The 26,728-nt window shown below is 42.8% G+C and overlaps 1 protein-coding gene across 9 annotated transcripts in view; it reads right to left on the bottom strand.

The window, feature by feature from the left end:
- HIVEP2 (HIVEP zinc finger 2) overlaps positions 1–26,728 on the bottom strand; it is a 172,588-nt gene that overhangs the window by 21,735 nt on the left and 124,125 nt on the right. For 5 of the 9 annotated variants that reach the window (XM_048489480.1, XM_048489523.1, XM_048489471.1 and 2 more), the window contains 4 exons: positions 12,900–12,961; positions 9,246–9,290; positions 7,660–7,791; positions 1,614–7,178 (listed from right to left, as the gene is read on the bottom strand). In XM_048489480.1, coding sequence (XP_048345437.1) covers positions 1,614–6,782 — 5,169 coding nt within the window. In that variant the 5' untranslated portion in view covers positions 6,783–7,178; positions 7,660–7,791; positions 9,246–9,290; positions 12,900–12,961. The remainder of the gene's footprint in view (positions 1–1,613; positions 7,179–7,659; positions 7,792–9,245; positions 9,291–12,899; positions 12,962–26,728) is intronic. The other 4 variants (XM_048489540.1, XM_048489498.1, XM_048489489.1 and 1 more) reach the window with 3 other exon arrangements.

The following is a 26,728-nucleotide window of genomic DNA, read 5'->3' as shown; positions in this document are numbered from 1 at the left end:
AAGACATACTGGGTGATCAAAATCTGTCAACTCCTAACACTGGAATTTCAAAGTGAACTGGCCCATCAGGGTTGGTGTGGTTATGACATATTAGTTTTTCTGCCTACAGTTTAAAAGGCAGTGATCTGGCAACAGCAATGTCCACCTGCCTTTGATCTCCCAACCCAATGTCTCATTCATAGCAGACAGAAATTTTGGGATGAACCAAATACCAGGAGAAATAAGATGTATGCACCTGGTTTGGAAAAATGCCAAGCAACTACCACATTTGATGTTAGTGCCTCATCTGACACATGGGTCTACACAGGATTGACACACCTATAATATTTTTTAAAAGCTAAGGGGGGGGAGGGGGGGCTTAGGACTTCCAACGCATTTTTTTCACAGTGGTCTGCAAATAGGTTAAAACCTTCTCAAACTCATGACTGGAAAAAACATCATATATTATTAACTTGGGGAATACCTGGAAGTCTTTGCTCACTTCATATGTTTATGCCTAAATATTATCTAGAGCTATGTTTAAAAAGTCCAAAATAATTACATTCAGATATGTGAAACTAAAATCCTGAGTGTTGCAGACTAGTCTTGTCAGTTTTTCAAGACCATTACTTATATATGGCACAAAAACAAGTATGGGACTTTAAAAAAAAGGAAAAGAGCATTGGGGCCACAGCTATTGCTGAGAGAATGACAAACTTGTGCAGATTTCGGGGGTTTTTTTTAGCTAATTCAAGAGCTTGGTGTGTTTTGAATTTTGGAGAAATTATATGCCGTTTACCAAGATTACTACTTTTTCTTATGTTAGAAGTATTAAGATTTGTACTAAGTACAACATTAAATACATTCTAAAACACCATATTTTTATTTTCCTTGTGTTTATATTCGGGCAGTACTAATGTAAAACAAAACTCAAGTGGCACCTGAAAAATTAACAATTTTCAATATGACCTTTTGTGACTCATGGCTCACGTTATGAAGTATGTGGAAAAATCAAAGAGGACGACAGATTGGGACAGAAAGGCTATGTGTGAATTCTCTGTGCAAACAACTGGAATGTGATTAGCAGTACAACCATATAGGTGATTGAGAATCCTGTTCTAGTGACTTACACAGAGAACTTACTCTTGAAAAATTCTTGATGAAATTTATACCCAATATGTATGTCTCAAGCCATCTTATCTAATTTGGTTTCCCTTCATACACCTCAACAGGTGAGTTGTGATTCACAAAAGCTCATAATGAAATGAGCATTATGTCTTTAAGGTGCTGCTGGACTTTTGTTTTATTTTAATCCAATAGTCTACCACAACTACCTCTTTGCAATCAATTTTAATGTAACATCTTTCTCCAAGGGAGAGTTTTCTATGAAAAGTCTGAGAAGATATTGACAAGGATTTTTAGAAATGATCTATGAGCAGGATGCTAAGTTCTGGAAACCTCCTCCTCACAGATATTTCCCCCTGGGATTTACCATCCAGAGGTAACGTAATGCAGCATGCACTGGTCCACAGGAAAAAATATATAAATAATATTACTCTGAGCATGCATTTAACTTTTCTGGCTATTGCAAAGTTCACATTAAAACGTATGAGAATTTAAGAATTTATTATTACCTGAGTAAATGGTTTCCATGCACTTGATGATGTTAGTTTCCCAGATCCAGGCCGATGCATTGGTGCCAGTGTATAAATCTCTGTACTGTTTTTCTGCTTGGACCTTAAGAGTGCAAGGGTAATCTTCGTACTCAGTCCTGATGGGTTTGGATTACATGAGCTAATACACCATGAGGCATAAACAGAAGATTTTATGGTTGCTTGTTGAATAAAATTTGGTTTTGTGTAGTTCAAGAAACACCAGCTTACAGTTGTAGTGGTGCGCAAAGTAGGAAACTGTAGAATTTGTGGGAAGTCAGCAAGATCTGTAAGAAGAATAGTTGAGGTCACTGATTTCCCACTTGGTTGGGATGCCATTTGAACCAACATGCCAAAGGGCAAATTCTGTTGCTTGGCTTTGTCTTCTATCTGACTGTCCCCTGAGGACAAAAGTGACCTCTGTGGACTCAAACTCATATCTGATGCTGTTTCATCTACATCCAGTTCTTCTGGGGATTCTCTGCCTTCAGACATGCTACTGGACTTTTGACCTGGTGAAGCGGAGTCAAAACTGAGAAGCCTTTCCCTGCTTGATGATGAAGGCTCAGTGGAGGGTACCGTGGTAACTGGCAAATCTTGAGATGAGGATGATAGTGGAGAAGTGGACACAGTGGACGGCAGACTCTCTTTTGGCTCAGTAGTACAGCTCTGCCTAACCAGCTGAGGTTTCTGTGGCCTGGGGAAGGTTCTCTTTATGTCTGAGTTGGTGAGTTCCACAGCACTTAGTTCCTCAACAATCTGCCCGTACATTTTTTCATCCTTTACCCTCTTTTGTTGTTTGGTCTCCATAAAGAGCTCTAAGCTGCTTGCAGGTGACAGCATTCGCTTGTTTCCACCTAGGGTGGAAGCCGAATCTGTGCTGGAGGCCAAGCACAATGGGATGGAAGATTCCAGGTTAAGTGAAAGGGTCTGTGGTACTTTCCATAAAGGATATTTTTCTAAGCCCCCATGTTGGCCTAACATCTGTGCAATGTTAAATCCTATTCCATGCATGGTTGCACTTGTTGCTAATGTCCTTTGAGAAAGAGTCTCATTTACTTTGCAAATAACAATAGCAGGACTGCTGCTCTGAGCAATGATCTGGGAAATGCTTGTGTACATGACACTACCATAGGATGGCACATGGGTCTGAATCCGAACAGGAACAACTGTACCTGGTAACGATTGAACCGGTCCAATATTCTGGGTTTCAAAATCTACCTGCAGGTGCTGCTCAGAAGAGGTATCCGTTGATTTAATGCTACAATCTGGCTGGTATGTTGCAAGTGCATTGTTAGAATACTGCCCAGATGTTCCTGAGTAACGCTGGTAGGTTTGCTCTTTACTATGTACATAGTCAGCAGTTTTCTTTCGAACATGCTCCTGAGCATATTCCAGGTGGTAACGTGGATGACCGTCTGTTGGGAAAGGTTGCTTGGTATAGGACTTTTGAAGCTGCTGCACAAAATGGTGGGAGAAATGTGTCTGTGAAAGTTCAGAGGGCCACAAAGTGCTGGGCGGTGGTGGCAAGTGAGCCATGCAGACAGATGGGTATTGAAATGGCAACAAAGTATTATGGACGGGGAGAAAAGGAACTTTTTCTTGCAGTGCAAATAGATGCTGTTGTTCTGCTGAATATTTGCTTGGGATATAAGGTGCTTGTGGGACCGAGAGATGGGAAAGTGGGGTTAAGCTAGTGCTTTGCGATACACAAGAACCAGCAGACTGCTTCCCAGAGTCATCTGACTGAACCGAGGATGGGGAGTGAGGCCAAGCAACTTGGGAAGCCCGAAGACTCACATGGACATGCTCTATTTGCTCTTGCTTTATATTTTGCTCCATGCTGGAATCAGCCTGGGGAATCTCTGGGGAACCACTGAAAGAAGCCTGACGTACTAAAAAACATTTCTTCCTTTCTCTTGCTGGAGACAAAGCAGTAGGAGGCGCGCCTGCAGCAGAAGCATGAGAAAGATTTCCATAGTCAAAGGATTTACTTCGTATCTCAGGGATTTCGGCAGGGGGAGGGCATGGCATCTGTTCAGATGAGCACCGTCTCATTTCTTTCTGTTGGTGATGGCCAGGGACGGAAAGCGAATAAGCACCAGCTGGGACGGTTAAAAACTCAGACTGTTTCCCAAACTCATCCTGTTTGCTTGATGTTATGAACTTAATACTATCCTCCCTCTCAAAGGACATTGAAAAACTTGAACTGTGGGACAAATTACTCTCTTGACTGGGACTGCGGGAAAGGCTTGTCCCTGTAGACTCAAAGCTGGACTCTCCAGAGGAGTGCTCCAAGTCAGCAAGCCGCAAGCGCTTCTTCTTCGGTGGGAGCTTTTCAGCTGGGAGCTGGGAAAGGGTTTCACTTCTCTGGGGCCACTGAAATTCTTCTGTAGGCTTCTCCTGTTCTTTTATGGGAACTTCTCTTTCTCGCTCAGGCTTATCTGGCTCCTCTGTAACACGAATCTCAGGTACCTGTATGTTATGCTGGCGAACAAGTCTGGGCTGCATATGATATGGCTGAGAATGTTGGGATGAAGAAGGCTGTTTGCTAACACTGTCGGCATTTTCTGGCTGCTGAACCCTGTCTGGGCTCATTGGGGACTCCACAATCTCGCTTTCACAAGTTTCAGACGATGAGTACATTTTATCTTGCTGGCAACCAATAAGCTCTGTAGACTCAGACCTTTCAAATGAGTTTGGCCGACTCAAAGAATTTGTGTGCTGAATGACGGAGATTACATTTCCCTTTCTACTCAGAGCCTCTACAGCCTTCTCTTGATCAATAGTTAGGGTACATTCTTCTGAAACGGAGCCTGGGCTTCCTGACTGCAGGTTGGGTCTACAGACTTCAAAACGCTCTGAATGAGAATGAAGAGAACTATCATGACTTTGAGCTCCATATCCACTCCTTGGTCCTTCCTGGATTGCCAATTTGGGATCAAAATCACCGGCCATTGGGCTGCCAGTACCACCACTGCACAATGAGGGCGAGTCCTCCTCATCTCCGACGCTCTTCTGTATTCTTCGCTTTCTGTTTTCAAATGTAACACCATACGTAGAAGACACTGTTTGAAAGTGTGTAGGTGAGTCAGTATAAAATTCTCCTTGTCTTAACCCACTCAAAGTTGATGCGTCTCTGTAGCTTTGTTTCAGATTTCCATATTCTTCCCATTTTCTGTAGTGCTTTCCTGAGGAGTCCCCCTCATAAAAATATCTCTCCCCTACCAACAGCTTCTTCTCTCTCATGCCCAGCCCTTTTTCTCCTGTTGTTGATCTGGCAGAAGAAATCATAATGTTCTTCCCTATTCTGCCATGGTACTCTGAATCTGAATGTCCTTCCAGCAAGGAGGGAAGCTCAAAGGCTGCTTGTCTTATTAACATTCGTTGATGGGGTATGCCTATCGTCCCAGGATAAAATACATCATCTGAACCGGTCATCCTCTCATCAAATGAATGGCTTCCTCGCAAAGCTGTTGGGACATTCAAATTGGTTGCAGATGAGGTTGGCATGGAGTTGCTTCTAATCAGGGGGTTTGTATCTGTGGGAGGTTCTAAAAGCAGAGAGGTGTCACCTGGGTGACTTCTTGGATAAAAGCTTGATTCACTTTTGATGGAGGATGTTATAGTCTGGGACTGTTTGGATTCTATATTACTATCATTAAAGACTTGGGTGCTTTTTATAGTGCTAATTTTACTAGGATCAATTAGTGCTTCTTTGTTTGGAGACATTCGTTCTTCAAGCATCTTGAAGTCTAATCTAGGGTTTACAAGAGGTAGTGGCTCTGCCTTGCCTTTTCTACCCACTGAACTATGATCCTGATTGGCTGTCGCTAATGGTTGTGCAGTCCTTTGATTAATTCTATAGAATTTCCCAAAGATTATTTCTTCATAAGACTTTGCATTGGTATTTGGGGGGCTTATTTGTTGCTCTGCGCTCTCTGAGCGTGAAAAATAACCGGAATCAGTGCTTCCTTTGCTATGTGGGCTCAAAAGATTTAATGACTGCTCAGAATCTTGCCCTTTCTTCTCAGACAGTCGTAGTGCAAGTCGCTGCTTTACTGTATGAGAATCATCAGACTTTGTATTTAATGAAGGATTTTGGAGATTGTCGGATCCAACATGCTGGGAGCTTTCACATGGTAACTGCACCCCACTTTTAGGAATAATCAAAATAGGAACTTTCATTGGGCCCCCCAAAGATTCTTCTATTGAAGTATGAAAACCACTTCTGCTAGTAATGTCCAATGGAATCTGCGGAACTGGGCTCAGTTTGTCAGAGCCTTCAACAAGCAATGAAGCCTCTTCATCAGTATCTGTACTCTGCTCCCCATCTGAATGTATCTCTGCTTCAACATCAATGAAACTGGCATCGAGCTCCAATTTAGATACAGCTGATTCTGTGAATGGTACTAATCCTGCTTTAATTGCATGGGCATGAGATTTCCTATGCTTGTACAAATTGCTCTTTGTCTTAAAAGAGAAACCACAAGGGACACAAGGGTACGGACGTTCCCCAGTATGGGACCTAATATGCTTCTTGAGTACACTAGGTTTGGCACAGGCCCTGCTACAGTAAGGACAAATGTACTTGCCAGGCTTTTTGGGCTTATGTTCTTTCTTATGACTATCTTCCAACTGCGGTTCTATACATTTCTGAGAATACTGGCTGTAAACAGGGTTCAAATTGGAAATTTTCTTTCTGGAAAAACTTCCACTATGGCCATGCATGTGAAATGGAAATAAATCTTCAGAGGCAACTGGTTGCAAGTGGCCAGGAAACTGCCACTTGTGGCTTTCCAGGCTCTGATGCGGTTTTAGGTTGTGCAAGAATCCTTGTGGCAATGAATGCTGAGGGAAAGAAAGCGAATGTTGACATGAGTACGGACTTGGAAGGTGCTGTGGGTATTGCTTCTCTGTGGCTTGCTGGTTAGTATCGCTAGATGACACCACTTTCCCAGAACTAAAAAGTTGTGCAGACACAGGGTTTCCCAAGTGTTCAGGATCAATTTGTGCCTGTCCCTCCAGGCTTCCAATTGCACTCATCTTAACATTAGCTGAATGTTCCTGCAGCCATCTACTTGGTACTTTAGCTATTTCTCCAGACCTTGAGGTAGCAGTTTGCCCTACAGCTGTATCTCCAGAGTCCATTTTGTCACGCAAGGTCTTAAGTGCTAGTTCACTTGAAAGCTGTGCAGGCACATGAAGTGTATCCAGTGCTGTGCTTTTTTAAAGTTTGCTTGCGCCCATTTCTCCAGAGCTGTCCCAAGTTCACAGGCTTCACTTTCTCGGTGGAACTTTTCACATAGTAGTCTTACAGGCATTAGATCTTTATCTAGCTCTGTGCTAAAAATTAACTGTCACGCAGTTCTGTTCATGGCAGAAATTCTTGCTGAAGATATTCTTGTGTATCCGTCAAGACTTGCTATGACATTTCAACATTATCCATGGCTATTAAGACTTCAGATGGAGAATGATCCAGAGGGATGTATTTGTTCATCAACTAAAGCAGGGTTCCAGACCTTCCTTCCAAAAAGATGCAGCTACCTTTAAAAAAAACCACAACAATACAAAGATCAATACAACTAAATTTAGATTGAGACAAACATTTTGTAGTAACAATGATGAACGAACTTGCAAAGTTATCAGAACCTAGCCTGACACTGAAAACCACCACTCATGTTTCTACCTTTCTTAACTACCATCTACAGAATCCATAATATCCATAAATTTTCTACTTTAACTTCTGCTTTCACGACACTATGAACGAAAGAAATTATATTAAGCCTCAACTGACTTATTACCCTTTCTGCTAATTCTATGTTTAGTTTAATTCTATGTTTAATTCTATGATTTCACATGCAAAACATAACACATTTATCAGACAAAAGATTTGCATTGCATATAATAAATATATGACATGGGTCATGGGCTTTTAAGAATCAGAGTAAATTATTTCTTTTGATTACTATCTTGACTAGCCAACCTTTTTACACTTTTGAAAACTGATCACATGTACTATACCTACTCTGTGCTCTTCCTTCTTCAAGCTAAATATAACCAGTTCCTTTTCTGTGCTAAATATAGAGGGTTCCTTCCATCTTTTCGTAGTTTGCCAGCATCCATCTTAAACCCTCAGTTTGGGCTGAACAGTGCAGCACTGTGGATAGAACAATAACTCCCCTTATCTTGAAAATTAATGTTTCTGTTAACACAGCACTCAATGGTATTTATTTTTTAGGAAATAATATTGTTACATTACCAACCCTCATTTAGCTACAGTCCTAAACACAAGTAATTTTATGAGTCCTATTGAGATCAATGAGCTAGATACAATCACCAACCTAATCCTATACACCACTGCTGCTACTATGGGAAGTGGCACAGCAACTATAGCAGTGTCTGCTGCTGGGCCAGTGGAATTTATTTATGTGTACACTATTCAACGCTGCTTTAATTGAATCAACAATAGCATTTTTACATCATGTTTCTTCTCAGATTGGGTACACAGGAAAATCACAGTTATTCAGAGGGGATTTGAACCTGTGTCTCCAAGCAAAGTCCAGAAGTCTATGCTGTTCACTATACTTGCTCTCCTTGCAATGTTGCTTACAACAGAATACATGCAGGCCAATGCCAGGGAATGGATTCACTGGCAATTTAAATAGTCCTTAGGATGGCACATATTACAGATTTACCCTTTTGCAGGACTTGCTGTATATTGGCATATAGGATACTAATATATAGGAGCATGACCTCCTGTGGACCTGCATTTATATCTACATGCTTCGGTTGTTTTAAGGCCAAATTAGATGATATGAGGGGTCACCCTTACCAGAACTTAAACAGAACAAATAGGAAGCCACCTGGCTGAGAACAAGAGTATTTGAGAGAAGGGATTTTAATACTTTCTCACTTAATAAACGCCTTGAACTGAAATCTGTCCTCCATACCAAAGTACTGTATTGCAATCATACAACCATCCCCCTTAGCATTGCTATTTGGATCTATTCAGAGTCTTCCCATGACTCCTTTTAAGTAGCATAATTAGGCAAAAGGTTGGAAGATCTGATCATGATTTTCAGTGTCACATGCTGTTTGCCCTGTAGACATATGCAACAGAATAAAGTGTCTTCTAGTTCCTCTATTTTTTCCAGCATTGACCAAAGTCTTTTGAAAATATGTGTGAACAGAACAACTTCTCCACACATGCAAAATTCCTACTGCATGCATAATGCAACTGCTGTTATATTAGTATTATTTATTTATTTGAACTTTTAGCTCATCATATACCTAAAGGTTTCAGGGCAAGTTACACCACAAGATAAAAATAATAAAATACAGACAACCTAAAAACAAAAGCAATATATAACAATATACCAATAAAACTCATTTTAAAATTATATAACCCATTAAAACCTATAAAAATGTATAAAACTCATTAAAATTCATAAAATCACATTCATAAAACATACTTGAAAATTCCTATTACCAGTAGTATATGTCTACTGATTATTTTACTTACAAATAAGTCATCAGGGACATGATCTACACAAGCAAGAATATAATTTCATTCAGTTTCAAAATCTTTGCTTTCAGAACAGTGGAAATTACCTGCATCTTCTTGGCCTTTATTATGCATGATTATCTTGAAGCTTCCTAGGAGGAGAAGAGGAACACACAAAAAATTAGGAAATAGTTTTCTATCTATGGATATTTTTGCACACAGAAATATCTTTATATTACTTACAATGACTAAAGAGAAATATGAACAAGTTTATCATTCTAAAGTATCTAATATGCCATCCCATATAAGTACCTGTGAAGAAGAATACACTATTAAGAAGTCTGAAAACAGTAAATATAATAAAAAGGAAAAAGCAGCAAACAGAAAAATAAAATAAAATGACTGTTGTAGATTTTCTGAGCTGTGTGGCTGTAGTCTGGCAGATTTTGCTCCTAACATTTCGCCCGTGTCTATGACTGGCATCTTTAGAGGCATGTCACAGTAAGATGTGTTAGAAACATCTCTAATCAACCAGGAAGGCCATGGGTCCAGAGGGCAGTTAGTAGGTCTAACAGCAGCTAGGACCCTGTTGACATCAGCCTCGGCTAGCGTGGAAAATTGGTCCAACAATGGACCTGAAGATAGCAACAGAGCCTCCAGTTTTGCTCATTGTCTCAAGGGCGGCAGGAAGGTCATGGCGAAGCAACATCATCTTATCCGCAAAAAAGCTCATAAAAGCCTCACAGCTATGGGTCAATTGGAGATTTTTAGAGACCTCCTGCAATGAGGACAAGGACCAAATTATCTGAAATAACTGTGCCGGGAGAGAGCTAGTGGATTCGAGAGCCATCTCATAGACTTTCATAAACGTCTTATAAGATGTTCGCGCAGCTTCATCACGAGACTTACTCCACACTTGCTCTAGACATCTGAGCTCCCTTTTCATCTGGCATAGCTCCCCAGTGTACCAGGGAGCCAGCCGAGAGTGGGGGCACAGAGGGCACCAGGGAGCAACTTCCTCAATGGCCTTGGAGAGCCTGGTGTTCCAGTCCCTCACCTGATCATCAAGGGTACCAGTGGGCTCAGGATCCCACAGAGTGTACAGGAAGCCAGTTGGATCCATAAGTCTCCATGGGCGAGCAAAAATTGGCCCATCGCCTAGACAGGGTTAGCGCGGCAAGTTCATCCAAACCTTCAAGGCACAATGATAAGACCATGGCATTCTATCTATAGAGGATATGGCCATATCAACACCTGAACCAAAGACCAAATCCAGAGTGTGACCAGTCTCATGCGTGGGGCCAGAGCAAATTAAGGAGAAGTCTAGTGTCACCATGGATGACACCAGGTCCACAGCCGCTGAATCAGAGGGACAGTCCACATGGACATTGAAGTCCCCCAGAACAATCAAATTGGGGAACCGCAATGCCCAGTCCGCCACCACCTCAAGAAGCTGTGGCAGACAGTCTGCAGGTGCGCTAGGCAACCAGTACACCAGCACGACAGCCAACTTCTCTGTGCCCTCTCACACTAGGGCGGCACACTCCATCCCGGTGATCCTCGGGACAGGGAGTGCCCTGAAAGGGATCGAATCACAGATTAACATAGCCACCACTCCCCCCAGCCCTGTGTTCGTGATTGGTGGACACACGCAAAACCTGGGGATGAGGCTTCGCACAAGGCGACTATCTCGCCATCACTCACCCAGGTCTCAGTGATGCATGCCAGGTCCATAGCATGAACTCCGAGAAAATCTCAGAGTGTCATGATCTTATTATTAATGGACCTGGCATTAATCAACACCAAGGACAAAGCAGAGTAATCCCTAGGTCCACAGTTCTCATCTCTCAGGTTAGGATGGAGGTCAGAGGTGGATCGAGCAAAATAACTTCTCAAGCCACCTCTCTCATATGGCCTCCTCCTACCATCATATTTTCCCCACCCCAACAGGACTGGGATCCCTTACCCCAATGATGCCATCCCTGAAAACCACCCCCTTATCCAAAAACAAAACCTAACCCACCGAACTAACAGACAGTAATACTAACAACTAAAAAGTCCTAGCCTAGCTATTAAACATTTCTATACATCAAACACCTAATATAATCTAAAGCTAAGCCTAATAAAAGATCTATGTTAGAATTACAACAAAAACCTTATCTACCCAACCAATCCCTAGACTTAACTAGCCAACCAAAACAAATAAATAAAAAATCCTAACCCATCAGAACTAAAACAAAACAGTTCAATAACAGAGGAAAAAGAAAGGGAACGGGAAAGGCAGAGGAGGTAAGGCTCTCTCACTGCCAGCAGATACCCGCCCAGAGTGTCAATAACGTTGTCGTTGTTGCCTCGCCCTCCTTGCAACTTCCCAGTCAGAGAGTGCCTGAATGTAAACGGTAGGGACTGCTGCCACCAGTCCTTGATTACTCTTAAAGGCAACGCTCGGTAAGTCAGCTGCAGAGAGGCCTCTCTCATTGACTCTCCACAGCTCAGCAGCTGAAATATGGTCCCTGCGACCTCAACACAGTGCCACCGGCTCTGCTACCGCTGGGAGACACTGTTGATTTGATGGATCCCCTCTGCACCCCTCACACCGCTGGTGGGATGCTGTTGTTGACTCTGGTGGGACCACCACCAGGAGAAGCCATAGACTTGGTGAACTTGGTGGGCAGCTCGGTGGGCACGCCCCTCTCCAGCCCTCACACCACTGGCGGGGTGCTGTTGTTGTCTGGCAGGGCCATGCCATTTCGTGAAACCCCCTTGGCAGCCCACACTCAGAGGCTACTGCCACTAGTTCTCCGATGTGAGGCCTGCCAGGGATGCCCGGATCTTCCTGGCTCCGACCTTGCCACTGCTGCTGTCATTGCTCTTTCCCACTCTTCCCTGTGCCCTTGCTCCTTCTGCCCCATTGACCCTCCCAAGCCTGTTTGATTAACTGCCCCACAGAAATTGATGTATAGGGCCATTTAGATCAGGTTTTTAAAATATTTATTATTAGAAAAATAGAAAAAACCAATGGCATTCCCAGAAACGTATTATTTCAGAACAGTACAAACTATAACTTTTATTCAACTAATTTGTTTGTCACGTTCCACTATATACTCCAATCATTACATTTCAGTTAGCTGACCCACCAATTGTCCATATTTCTGAAAACATTCTGAAATTCTGATTTGTTTCCATTTTCACTAAGCAAATTCTTATCTAAGTAAGGAAATGTATTACTAGATACAAATCAGCTTATCCAAATGATCACTGAAAATTATTTAATAAAATATTGTTAGAGTGATTAGGAAGTGGATCATTTTACAAATTACAAAAATTATTTCTCCTAATATTTTGCAATACTTTACATATTTTTCTTAATATGGTATAAGAGTTTACTTGAAATACAACTGCCACTTATTACTGGCTGGTTAGTGTCCAGGAAAGCAACCATAATATATTTTAATTGCTGATTATGATACCTGCTTGTTAGGTATAATTGAGATTTGGCTTCTTTCCTGGGTGAAGCTCAGAACTTCTTAGCTCTTATGAAGCTATTCAAGTACATTGCAAGAAGAGTTCAGACAGAAGGATCACCCACTAATCTTTTTTGCTTGGATTAGTTTTAATCAAGTACATCCTCTAATGTTTCTAGGAAAATTACCAGTAACCAAATATTTCAAAGACTCATTAAAGTTCACAGTGGCAATTTAGGAATATTCATGACAGAGTTGATAAAATTGTCACATGGTGAAAAATAGGGTTTCACTTACTTCTAATTGTTGTTCATTGAGGTCTTCTGTGCAGACACACATGGGACTGCATTTGCTCAGGCCTGTCAATCAAAGAAATTTCTTTTTAGTTTTAGCAATCAAGGGGGGCACCCCCCTCAGGCAAAGAGGGATGTGACGGCCCCTTCCCATTCAAATCATCATGTGACTGGAAGGGCATGCCTCATCTACCCTCATTTTCTGATTACTACCATAAACTCATATTTTCAAGAAAATTGGGCGACAAGCCTTTTAATACAAGAGGAGAGCTCACAGCAGTGCAGGAGATAGAGTATGTGTATCTGCACAGAAGACCTCAATGAACAGTTACAGGTAAGTGAAAGCCTGTTTTCATCTTTGGTTCTTTAGTGCAGCCCCACATGGGAATTCTACTGAGCTTACCCAAAGGCAGTGTGGCTCACCTCTCTACTGAACAATGACTGGAGGACCTCTCTACCAACTTCTGCTTCTCTTCTTGATTGCAGTTCGTGAGCATAATGACGGATGAATGTATCCTTAGTAGACCAAGTAGCAGCTTTGCAGATGACCCTAAGGGGGACCTTCCTTGGCTCAAGAGCCTTGAGCCCGTACTGAAAGAGCATGGAATGTAAGGGGATACTTGATGCCAGCCTGAGTATAGTTCATCTTAACCACTGAAACAACACATCTAAAAACAGACTAGGGGGAAGCAGCCATACCCTCCTTTGGTTCTGAATAACAAATAACCCTATCCTGTCTAAAAGTCCTGTTTATGAAATATAACAGTCCATGCCCACCATCCAAAGAATGCAAAGTTTTCTCCTTGTTGGAGGAAGAGTTAGGGGAAAAGACTGGCACAACCTGGATGAAAGGCTGAAGACACCTTAGGTAAAAATCATAAGCTTGGGTGTAGGACCACCCTTTGATTAAATATCTTGAGGAAAGGTGGATGGATCCATCCTGAGAAGCTAATTCATGCACTCTTCTAGTTGATGTGACAGCAACTAACAGGGTTACCTTTTGATAGAGCTATTTGAACTCACAAGAGGCCAACGGTTCAAAAGGAGCATGCATCAACTTTGCTAATGCTAGAGACAGGGACCAATTTAAGAAGCAAAGGGAAAGCATTCAACAGCCCCTTCAAAAATCTCCTAGACACAGGATGGAAGAAAACAGAGGAACCCTGAATTGGGTCATGAATGGTCAAAATGACTGCCATATGAATTTTAATAGAAGTAACAGCTAAACATCTCTGGGCCAGTGACAAAAGGTATTCTAAAGCCTTAAAGAGCAGGAGAAAGATTCTACAGAATCCTGTGCAGCCCAGCACTTGAAAGCTTCCCACTTTCTACAGTATGAATATCTGGTAGAGGGTTTTCAAGTGTGAATAAGAATTTCCCTCACTGCAGGAAAAAATTACTGGTGCAAGGTAGAATATGTCACACTGTGAGATGAAGCCATGACACTTCATGATGGAGAAGGTCTCCCCATATTAGCAGATCCTTCTTCACCAGACAGCAGCAAGTAGAGAACTGAGGATAGAGGGGGCACACCCTCCCAGTCACATGACTGTTTCAGTGAGTAGGAGCCATTATGCCTCTGTTGGCTAGGAGGGGTGTCCTCCTCTGTTGCTACAGCTAAGAAGACCTTTCTTCCCATTAGCAGGCCTGCACGAACGCATTTCATGTGGGGCTGCATTAGAAGATGAAGAGATGTTACTCATTCCCTTCTAAAGAAAACCATTACGGTAACCAGATTTTTAAAAAATTGCCTAGTAGCCTTTTCTGAGAAAGTTGAAGGAACATGTATTTGCAACCAAACCTCTGGAGTTTCAAGATAACACGTAAATTACTCAGCCACCCAGCTGACTTCTGACCTGATTTGTTGATCTAGGGCAGGGGTAGGGAACCTGCGGCTCTCCAGATGTTCAGGAACTACAATTCCCATCAGCCTCTGTCAGCATGGCCAATTGGCCATGCTGGTAGGGGCTGATGGGAATTGTAGTTCCTGAACATCTGGAGAGCTGCAGGTTCCCTACCCCTGATCTAGGGAAATATGCTTGCCTTGGTGATTATTAATTGATAATTATCTGTAAGAGACTGAGAAAATACTTCCTTATCAATAACATTTTTCTTTTGCATAAAAGTTTTTTTAGGTATCAAATCCTATACATTCGAACAATTGGCTTATCTTTGCTTATGGAAAGCCATGCATTTGCAATATGTAAGATTTTAATTAAATTCAATGGAGTTATAAGGGTGTAGCTCCACTTAGAACAGGGGTAGGGAACCTTTAACACTCAAAGAGCCATTTGGACTCGTTTTCCACGGGAAAAGAAAACACTTGGAGCCGCAAATAATTTTTGACATTTAAAATAAAGATAACACTGTATATATTGGGTTTTTTTACCTTTTACTTCGCTCATTCTGAGAAGCGCATGGATGCATCCGCCCTGCTGTCTGCAGGGTGGGTAAGGATGCGGCCAGCGGCTCGGCCTTGCCGCTCCAACAGGGCGGGCGAGAGGGGAAGCCTGCAGCGTGGCCCAGCTGGCTGTGGAGTAGCAGCAGTGGGAAGAAGACTTGGCCAGGAAGAGCAGAGTGACCTGCTGGTGTTCATTTTGGAGGGCTTTTCTCAAAGCCACAGCTTTTAAAACAGTGTATTTTAACAGGGGTTATCTCTTTTTCTCCTTGTAAGCCTCCTGTGAGCTAAGGCTGCTGAATCTGGAAGGTGGGGCTTAACAGGGGTTAACAGAGTTCATCTCTTGTTCCTCTTTGTCCTAAGAGGTGGGGCTTTTGTCCTGAGAGGTGGGGCTTTAGTTCAGTCTCTGGAACCAGCGGCGCGCGCCTAGCGGAGCGCGCAATTTTAATTTATTTTTTTTGTTTTTTAAATTAATAAGGACATATTTGACAGATAGTACGCGCAGATAGCTCCAGGGGGGCACTGACTAAAAGCTTAATATTTAAATATCTAAACAAATTAGATATGAAGGCAGAAAGCCAGCAGGGGGAGGGGGGCTTTCCAGTGTTTTGCACTGAGTGTCACATGTATGACTATCTGCCACTAGGACAGAAGTCGTGGGTGTGCCCTCGCTGCAATGAGCTCCTGGCACTCAAGGAACGTGTGCGTGGCAGACCTGGAGAAGCTGAAAGAGGCAGAGAGGGTGACAGACGAGGCTTTCAGGGACTTAACAGCCGGGTCCCACTCCCAAGGTGACATCTCTTCAGATGTCATGGAGAATGAAGGTCTTGGGGACGGAGGGTGCCAGTCTGAGGTGGGGGAAGATGCTCTCTTAGATGGGATCCCTTCCTTAACTGGTGATCAGCTATCCTCTCGCACTGAGGAATCCCCCTCGGGGAGGTGGGGGGCTCCTTGTAGTGGGTGATTCGATCATTAGGAATGTAGAGAGTTGGGTTTGTGAGAGGCGTGATGACCGCATGGTGACTTGCCTGCCTGGTGCGAAGGTTGCGGATGTCACGCTTCGTCTAGATAGGCTTTTAGACAGTGCTGGGGTGGAGTCAGCAGTTGTGGTCCATATTGGCACCAATGACATTGGGAAATGTAGCCGGGAGGTTCTGGAAGCTAAATTTAGGCTGCTAGGAAACAGGTTGAAGTCCAGGACCTCCAAGGTGGCATTCTCAGAAATGCTACCCGTTCCACGCCAGAGGGCGAAAGCTAGGCAAGCGGAGATACAGGGTCTCAATGCGTGGATGAGAAGGTGGTGTAAGACAGAGGGTTTCAGATTTGTCAGGAACTGGGGAACCTTTTGGGACAAGGCAGGCCTGTACAAACGGGACGGGCTTCATCTTAACCAAAGAGGAACCAGGCTGCTGGCGCTTAACATTAAAAAGGTGGCAGAACAGCTTTTAAACTGATCACTGGGGGAAAGCCGACAGGAGCTGAGGTGACTTCGGTTCGGAATACAGTATCTATGGGGATGCAGACAGAGAGGGAGGTTTTTCTAAATCAACCACATACGAGCGAGGAACATAGCAATGTGCATGTGACAAGGGATAGTGTCTGCAAAAGACTTGAGGGTAAAGCACATAAATCCCAGGTTAAGGACAGAGACAGGGTATACAGGTGTCTCTATGCTAATAGTAGAAGCATTCGACCTAAAATGGGGGAACTAGAGTACAGAGTTTTAAAGGAGGACTTTGATATAGTGGGCATTACAGAGACATGGTGGAATGAGGAGAACCAGTGGGATGCTGTTATACCAGGCTACAGGCTCTATAGAAAGGATAGGACAGGGCGCATTGGGGGTGGAGTTGCCCTTTACATCAAAGAGAGCATAGTATCACATAAAATAGACAATGCAAGGGGAGCTGGTTCCCCTACAGAATCACTGTGGATATCAATACCAGGTGTGAAGGACAGTTTAATATTAGGAATATATTATCGTCCCCCAGACCAAAGTGCACAAGAGGATTCTGAGATGGAAAAAGAAATTAGAGAGGCCAACAAAACAAAATGTAGTGGCAATGCGTGATTTTAACTATCCCAATCTAAACTGGAAAAATGCATGTTCTGGTCATAGTAAGGAGAGAGCATTCCTGGATATGCTAAATGACTGTGGCTTAGAGCAGATGGTTGTGGAACCAACCAGGGGAGAGGTGATCCTAGATCTAATTCTATGTGGGACCCAGGACCTGGTGCAGGAAGTTAGTGTTGTTGAGCCGATATGGAACAGCGACCACAATGCTGTCAGATTCAGTATCTCAGCATGCGAACAAGTGGCAACTACTAATGTAGTTACATTCGCCTTCAGAAAGGGAAATTTCTCAAAGATGAGGGGGATAGTGCGCAGGAAGCTGAAAGGGAAAATCAAGAGAGTCAAAACTGTCCAGGATGCTTGGAGGTTATTTAAAAACACAGTAATAAAAGCTCAGCTGGAATGTGTTCCACAGGTTAGAAAAGGCAGCACCCAGTCCAAAAGAAAGCCACCATGGTTAACAAGAGAGGTTGAGGAAATTATCAGAAAAAAGAAAATGTCTTTTAGAAAATGGAAGTCCAGTTTGACTGATGAAGAATATGAGAGGGAACACAAATGGTGGCAAAAGAGAAGCAAGTTAGCTGTAAGGGAGGCAAAAAAAGGATTATGAGGAACGCATGGCTGCGAACATCAAGACCAGCAACAAACAGTTCTTCAAGTACATCAAAAGCAGGAAGCCAGCAAGGGAAGCGGTAGGTCCGTTAGATGACAAAGGAACAAAGGGTGTGCTAAAAGATGGCAGGGAGATTGCAGAGAAGCTGAATGAATTCTTTGCATCTGTCTTCACCCAAGAGGTGGTGAGGAACATTCCTGCACCTGAACCAAGCTTCTTAGGAGGCGAATCCGAGGAACTAGCAAAGATAGTGGTAGACAAGGAAGAAGTTCTGGCAGCCATTGATAAACTAAATGTTACCAAATCCCCTGGCCCAGATTGCATTCACCCAAGAGTTCTTAAAGAGCTCAAGCATGAAATTGCTGATCTTTTCACTTTAATATGCAACTTATCCCTGAAATAAGGCTCCATCCCTGAAGACTGGAAGATGGCCAATGTCACACCAATCTTTAAGAAAGGATCTAGGGGGGACCCGGGAAATTACAGGCCAGTCAGTTTGACATCTGTTCCTGGTAAATTAGTAGAATCTATCATTAAAGATAAAATTATAAAACATGTAGAAAAGCAAGACCTGCTGAGAAAGAGTCAGCATGGCTTTTGCAGAGGCAAATCCTGGCTTACAAACTTACTAGAGTTCTTTGAGGGTGTAAACAGGCATGTGGACAGGGGTGAACCAGTGGACATTGTCTACTTGGATTTCCAAAAGGCTTTTGACAAAGTTCCTCACCAGAGACTGTTGAGAAAACTCAGCAATGAAGGAATAAGAGGGGAAGTCCTCCTATGGATTAAAAACTGGTTGAGAAACAGGAAACAAAGAGTGGTTAGAAATGGCCAGTTCGCACAATGGAGAGATGTCGAGAGTGGTGTCCCCCAAGGATCCGTTTTGGGACCAGTGCTCTTTAACCTATTCATAAAATGACCTGGAAGTAGGTGGTAGCGTGGTGGCCAAGTTTGCAGATGATACCAAATTATGTAGGGTGGTGAGAACCGCGAACGCGATTGCTTAAGAGCTCCAAGCGGACCTTGATAAATTAGGTAAGTGGGCTCAGAAATGGCAAATGCAGTTCAATGTAGCAAAATGTAAAGTGATGCACATAGGGGCAAAAATCCAAACTTCACATACACGCTTACAGGGGTCAGTGCTATCAGTCACAGACCAGGAAAGGGATTTAGGCTGCCTTAGTTGATAGTTCCATGGGAATGTCAACTGAATGCATGGCAGCTGTAAAGAAGGCAAACTCTATGCTGGGGATAATTAGGAAAGGAATTGAGAATAAAACTGCAAAGATTGTCATGCCCTTATATAAAGCAGTGGTGGGAAAAATCTCAAGACTTGGAGTACTGTGTCCAGTTCTGGTCGCCGTGATCTCAAAAAAGGATATTGAGGAGATAGAAAAAGTGCAGAGAAGGGCAACAAGGATGATTGAGGGACTGGAGCACCTTCCCTATGAGGAGAGGCTGCAGCGTTTGGGACTCTTTAGTTTGGAGAGGAGGCGGCTGAGGGGGGATATGATTGAAGTCTACAAAATTATGCATGGGGTAGAAAATGTTGACAGAGAGAAATTTTTCTCTCTTTCTCACAATACTAGAACCAGGGGGCATTCACTGAAAATGCTGGGGGGAAGAATTAGGACTAATAAAAGGAAACACTTCTTCACGCAACGTGTGATTGGTGTTTGGAATATGCTGCCACAGGAGGTGGTGATGGCCACTAACCTGGATAGCTTTAAAAGGGGCTTGGACAGATTTATGGAGGAGAAGTCGATTTATGGCAACCAATCTTGATCCACCTTGATCTGAGATTGCAAATGCCTTAACAGACCAGGTGATCGGGAGCTACAGCCGCAGAAGGCCATTGCGTTCACATCCTACATGTGAGCTCCCAAAGGCACCTGGTGTGCCACTGCGAGTAGCAGAGAGCTGGACTAGATGGACTTTGGTCTGATCCAGCTGGCTTGTTCTTATGTTCTTATGTTCTTAATTGGTGCGCTTGCCCTGCTGCCTGCAGGGCGGGCAAGGATGGGGCTGGCGGCTCGGCTCGTGGAGCCGCAGTGCAAGGGCAGAAGAGCCACATGCGGCTCTCGAGCCGCAGGTTCCCTACCCCTGACTTAGAACAACATTATAATCACATATCTAATTCTCTTATCAGAAACAATGTGATTGTAAACTTCCGGTGGAATGGTGTTTCAAGCTGGTTGAACCTCTGAGAGCTCCCAAACTACACATTGCTGATAAAGGCTACTTTGTTAGCTGTAGAGAGAGTTTTTCCTAATTCTCGCCTCTCCAGATATTGGGGATTTTGAATTTGACAGGTGGACTGAGAGGGTCAGGCTTTTAGACCCACTAGTTCTGAGAAAATCCAGAATCAGCTTAAACTCCTTTACTATTGATAGATTATTTAATAGAATTTTTAAATGTTTAAATTGAACATGACTTTCTCACCACCCCCACTATAACCACAAATGTCCAGGGGACAACCAGGAACAGTATTTCAGGGATCATGTTGAGCTGATATACTAAAGCAGTAAACCAAAGCTAACACAACCATCTACTGAAAAACTGCCAGAATCATTTTTCTGTCCATTAAAAAAACAGCAACAAAAACAACATTCCAGATACCCACCCAAACAATCCCTTTGCCTAGCTGCTATAAGAAGCAGCAGCAGAAGCAGAAGAGATTGGATTTATACTCTGCCTTTATCTCCAGTAAGGCATCTCAAACTCCTTCTCTTCCTCTTCCCACAACAAACACACTTGGAAGGTAGGTGGCGCTGACAGTTCTAAAGAACTCTGACTATCCCAAGGTCACCCAGCAGGCTTCATGTGGAGGAGTGGGGAATCAAACCTAATTCTCCAGATTAAAGTTCACCTGTTCTTAACCACTATATCACGCTGACTCCCAAGAAGGACATGGGCTCTTTCCTCAAAGAAGTAGGACCAATTCTTCAAAATAACGTCTCCAGATCTTTGGACCACAACAACTGAAATTTCTATCATAATTCCATATTTGTTTTTAGAATATAATTTTGACTTGCGCAATTAATTTAGAAATAATTACTAAGAAGCAAGAAAATGACTATTAAAATTTAAGCAGAATTGTAAATTTTTAAAATAAAGTACTGCATGCCAGAAAATGTTTAGCTTATTCTGTATCTCATGTTCTCTCTGAATGTCTTTACAGTGCCTCAAGTTCATTCATCGTATCTCTGTTCAGATGCAGAATGGTGAAATGCAGCTTTATTAATGAATATAAAATCCAATAAAAAACAAAATAAAAAAGTTTTATTTATCAAAACTATCAAAATCAAAACAAATATACCTTCCTCCCAGAAATACAAAAGACATGATTCAGAAGCAATTGTGAGTTGAATACAGGGCAAAACACATGTGGAGGGGTCTGAACAAATATGCTATTTTTGTTCCCTCTTTCATGACTGCTTGAGCACACTAGCTACAGTGCTTTCTGCCTTGGCACTTTAATCAGAGTATGGGCACAGTGAACAAGTGTAGCCTTTATCCCCATGGCTGAGAATGTTTAAAAAGCATCACTTCCTATGGCTGCAACAAATTCTGTAGGCACTAGGCCCACAGGCACACACCATAGCAGGGCTAAAATTCTTGATCTCAAATGAAGGGGGAGCCCATGCCACTCTCCTTCTATATGGTCATACATTTATGGCCATAGTGTCCTCACTTGTTTCTCCCACCTCCTCCATTTCCTGGAGGTCTGTCACATAGCAGTTGGTCCTATATGTCTGCTCTTCCAAAGGCAGTGACAGTCCTGCTGAACTAGGAAGAGATGCCTTTTGAAGCCTGCCTTACATCTCTTACAAGGCACCTGCTCCAACAGAATCTCTGAGGTGGGAGGTATCAAAACATCTCATTATATTCCAAAACTGAAGTTGGTCAAATCAGATCAGGTTAGTGGATCAGTGAATGGGCAAAATAGATCTTTCCACAAAACTGGAAAAACACCCCAGGTTTTCTGAAAAATCTGAAATCTTAAAAAAAAACCCACTGGGGGTTTAAAACCACCAACATGATAAAAGAAGTACTTGTAGCTTTAATGAATGGATTATCTCGGTGGCTGTTACTAGGCAACCACAGCATTCCAGGCTGAATTTCAGTGAATAAAAGGGAAGGGGAGGAGGGGCAGGGTCCTTTCCAGGATTGTTTTGGCCTTTTAAGGAGGACTCATTGGGGCCATGCCTGATGAGGGTTGCCAGCAACACATTGGGAAACCCTGAAGATTTTGGGGTGGAGTCTGAGTTCAGGGTTTGGGCAGAGAAAGGGATGGAAGGGGCCAGATATAATTCTATATAGAGTCTACCTTCCAAAGCAGCCATTTTCTCCAAAGGGAAGATTTCTGTCATCTGGAGCTCAGTAATAATTCTGAGAGATATTCAGATTCTATCTGGAGGTTGGCGACACTAAACCTGGCACCAATCTCTGGGTGACATGATAACAATTAGGTCCAGTTGCTTGCTGCTGGTCAACAGGACCCACCTGATGAAATCCAGTGTGGTATAGCAATTACAGCTTCAGAGTAGAGTCTGTGAGATCCAAGTTCAAATCCTCCATCTTGCTTTGGAAGCTCACTAGATATTTTGGGGTCAGCCATATACTTTTTGCCTAAGCTACCTCGTGGGGTTGTTGTAAGGAGAAAAAAGGAGGAACAGAGAATAACGTCAGCTGCTTTGATCCCCATTGTGGAGAAAGGTGAGGTGTAAATTAATCATAACTATAGCTGAATATAGGAGGCTGATAAAAGGTAGGTTGGCAAATGGCTGAGAAGGAGAGAATGGGGCAGTGAAAAGTAAGGAGGATAAGGGGGTTGCCAGGAGGAGGTAGAGAGGGCATAGTATGGGGAGGAAGATACAGGGGGAAGTCAGGTGCCACCCTAAAAGTCTTTGAGAGTTCCCTATTGGGTAAGTGGCCTGTAGGGTTTTCAAGGCAAGAGACATTCAGAGCAAGGTTTGCCATTCCTTGCCTCCATGTGGACTGAGAGAGTTCTGATAGAACTGTGATGGGCCCAAAGTCACCAAGCAGGCTTCAAGTGAGGAGTGATGAATTGAACCTGGTTCTCCAGTTTAGAGTCCACTGCTCTTACTACACATTGCTGGCTCTTTGTGCTCTGTTCCTGCTGTCTTTAGGAACTCACACTGATTCCGCATGGGTCAAAAACAGCAGTGTGAAAATGGTGTGAAAACAGTATAAACCCTTTTACACCGTTTTAAACCCTTTTACACGGTTTTCACACCGTTTTCACACTGCTGTTTTTGGCCCATGCGGAATCAGCAAAAAATGATTCATTAGCATGCATAATTATAACACCCCCCCCCACACACACACACACACACCCAACACAGGACACCCTGTACACTGAGGGTGAATCACCACAAGACAATCTTCCAGCTCAGTTCCTCAAAGGACACACAATAGTTATAAAAATAGATCATGTAAATGAAGTTAGGACGTCAGCAGCCAGATGAGCGTGGGCGATCAGATAAGGTTGTATAGTTGCAAAGAGCAAACTGTTAAGGAGAACAGTTGTCTTTTTTTTTTATTGCCATCCTGGCTGTTTGTTTGATTAAGCTTTCTTCTTCCTGCCCCCAAAACCAGCCATTTGCAATGCATTGATAAATGACACCTGGCATGAACTACTCTTTTAACTGCAAGTTTCCTACAAACTCAGGAAGCAGCAGCTTGCTGAAAACTGACGGTAGAGTGGAGGTGTCATTAAAATGAAAGAAGTATAAAGCCTATATATAGCCAGGACTACCCACTGGTTATGACTTTACGCATATATTTAGCTAGCATAACACTTGGGTTTTGTTTTTTGATGTGTATGCATATGTGTGTGTTTCCTATTAAAAAAAACTCAGCTTAATGCAACACCGGTTTTAAACTTTAGGGTTATCTCTTTTCCATTTCTATACAAGGAAATATCTTTTGGGGGCATCTGAGCTCAATGACATCTATACACACTACTCTGCATTCCATACTAGGAATAGGTTCAACACTTATTATTTTTCATTATAAAGCAGGCTTTACAAATTGTTGAAATGTGTTCCAGAAAAAAACAAATTGCAATATTAATAGTGGGCACCTCTGAAGCTCTTTATTAAAACAGCCAGATAAAGAGGTTAATTGAAGTAACAACTGCTTCTCGCCTGACTAATTCTACTGTTTGTACCAAAGATGAATTTCCCGCCCTCAACAAATTAGACAAGTTTTTTCCTGATTATATCATGCTACACCCAGAGAGAGAAGCAGCAAGTAAAGTATATTCTACCAGAGTGGTCTGAAGATGTCTGATTTCTCTTTACTTGAGCCTACCCAATACATCCTCTCTACCTCCTGTACAGCGGTCTTGTATTTAGTTACAAAAAATTACATAAGTCTTTGAAAGTTCAGATTGCAATATGGACAAGAAGTACAAGAGATTTCTGACATGAACCCCTAAAGACATTCATGCTCAGCAAGTACTGGAAGTCTCAAATATGAAAACTAGGATGGTGGCATTATGTATTATACATCTTAACCCATACAATAAATACATGTTCAAATATATACACCTGTAAAAATAAAATATATCACATCTGAACATTAAACCTATATGTCAACCATGAAATAAAAAGCACCATGCTGGCCATACTACCTGCAATTGATGACAAAATCCCTTGCGTCTGATTCGGAAGCTAAAACTGGTCCAAAATGCAGCTGCACGTCTGCTCACAGGCAGTGCCATCTGGGATCATATCCAGCCTGTGTTGCACCAGCTGCATTGGCTCCCAGTGGAGTTCCGAATCATCTTCAAGGTGTTGGTGTTGACCTTTAAGGCCTTACGCGGCCTGGGACCCTCGTACCTTCGGGACCGCATTACCCCATATGTCCCGAGTCGACCTCTGCGCTCAGCAGAGGCCAATTTACTGGAGATCCCTGGCCCCTCAATGATGCGGCTGGCCTCCACTCGGGCCAGGGCCTTTACGGCTCTGGCCCCTGCCTGGTGGAACACTCTACCACCAGCTGTCCGGGCCCTGTGGGACCTTGGAGAGTTCTGTAGGGCCTGCAAGACCGAATTGTTCCACCGGGCCTTCGGAGAGACCAGCCGCTGAGGGTGCCCTGCTTTCATCCTCCCCCCCTGCTGTATAGGGTCCCTAACATCATCGGGACCCATCATTCTTCTTGGGAGGGTTGCATATGGGTTCGTGGGATACTGTTTTAGAATGAAAATTTTAAACTTTTATATGTTTATGTTTATATATGCTTTTATATTGTTCACCGCCCTGAGCCCTTTGGGGATAGGGCAGTATATTATATCAAATAAATAAATAAATAAATAAATAAATAAATAAATATATAAAATGAAAAGTATTCTAAAATACAATTCATGCTAAAGGCCATAACATCAAAATGCCACTAGCAAAAGATACTCATAACCTAATAAACACAGTTCATTACAAAGCTATACAATTTATAATCACTGATAATACTGAATTACTTCAAAAATGCAGCTCACATAATGGTTGAATGTTCACAACCAATAAGGCAAAAAGAATTACATTATGTAACAGAATGCTAGCTAACTTTTGATAAATTCTTCCTCAGAATGGGCATAAGTAAGTCAAACTCTCTCTCTCTCTCTCTCTCTCTCTCTCTCTCTCTCTCTCTCTCTCTCTAAATCGAAAGTTAAGAGAGCTGTAATAGGTCCAGATATCACTCCTGCATTCCATGTGCAGCCAATATCAAGAAGGGGCCAAGAGAAAGTAAATGTGCAAGAATCCAGTTTGTGTCCATCCTGCTTCCACTTACTTATCCTCCCTTCTTCCTCAAGTGGGAGACAGAACATAATTGGCCTACCTTGTGTTGTAAAAAGGGAGGGAGGGATTTCCCTCTTCTAGCTCCTGTTTTCATCTTTCCTAGAATAAACAAGTGGGTGAAAGTTGTTTGTACTCTAGTTTTCAGTTGGCTTTCGATCTGTACACACTCACACTTAATATGTCTTACATATCAGCAATGAATATAATGGCATGATTCTCAGACTACTTAAATGGTGGAAAGTCTGAATGCAAAGAGGAAAAGAGTGACTGTCACAACCTGTGTTGCCACCAAAGATGTAGGTAAGGGGGGGGGGGTTCTCAGGTTCAACCCCTCCCATTACATATCTGAAGCTCCACCCACCCGTTTGTGGGTTTTTTGTATTTTTAATATTTTTGTTTTTTGGCCTGCAGGGTGCGCTGTTTTTATGCTAGCAGCACCAACATTTGAGAGATTTGTTGGGAGACTCTCCTGATGATACCACCCAGGTTTGGTGAGGTTTGGTTCAGGGGGTCCAAAGTTATGGACTCCCAAAAGGGGTGCCCCATCTGCATTGTTTCTAATGGAAGCTAATAGTAGATGGGGCTACCCTTTGGAGTGTCCATAACTTTGGACCCCCTGAACCAAACTTCATCAAACCTAGGTGGTATCAGAAGGAGAGTCTCCTGAAGTTACCCTGAAAGTTTGGTGCTGCTAGCTTAACAATTGCACCCCTGACAGCAGGCACCCCCCAAAAAAATTTCCCCAGATTCTCCTTTTAAATCCACCCTCTTTGGCATGGACTTAAAGGGAGAATGTAAGTTCCCCAGTTTAAACATTGAAAATGATGCTGTTTCAGGGTGAAAGAAAATCCACCCCAAAACAGCATCACTTTCAATGTTGTTTTAACTGGGGACCCCAGATTCTCCCTTTAAGGTGGATTTCAAA

The sequence above is a fragment of the Sphaerodactylus townsendi genome, linkage group LG01 (assembly GCF_021028975.2).
Source record: "Sphaerodactylus townsendi isolate TG3544 linkage group LG01, MPM_Stown_v2.3, whole genome shotgun sequence".
Taxonomy (NCBI): domain Eukaryota; kingdom Metazoa; phylum Chordata; class Lepidosauria; order Squamata; family Sphaerodactylidae; genus Sphaerodactylus; species Sphaerodactylus townsendi.
The sequence above is the reverse complement of the archived record's forward strand: the minus strand, read 5'-3'. Positions and strand labels throughout refer to the sequence as shown.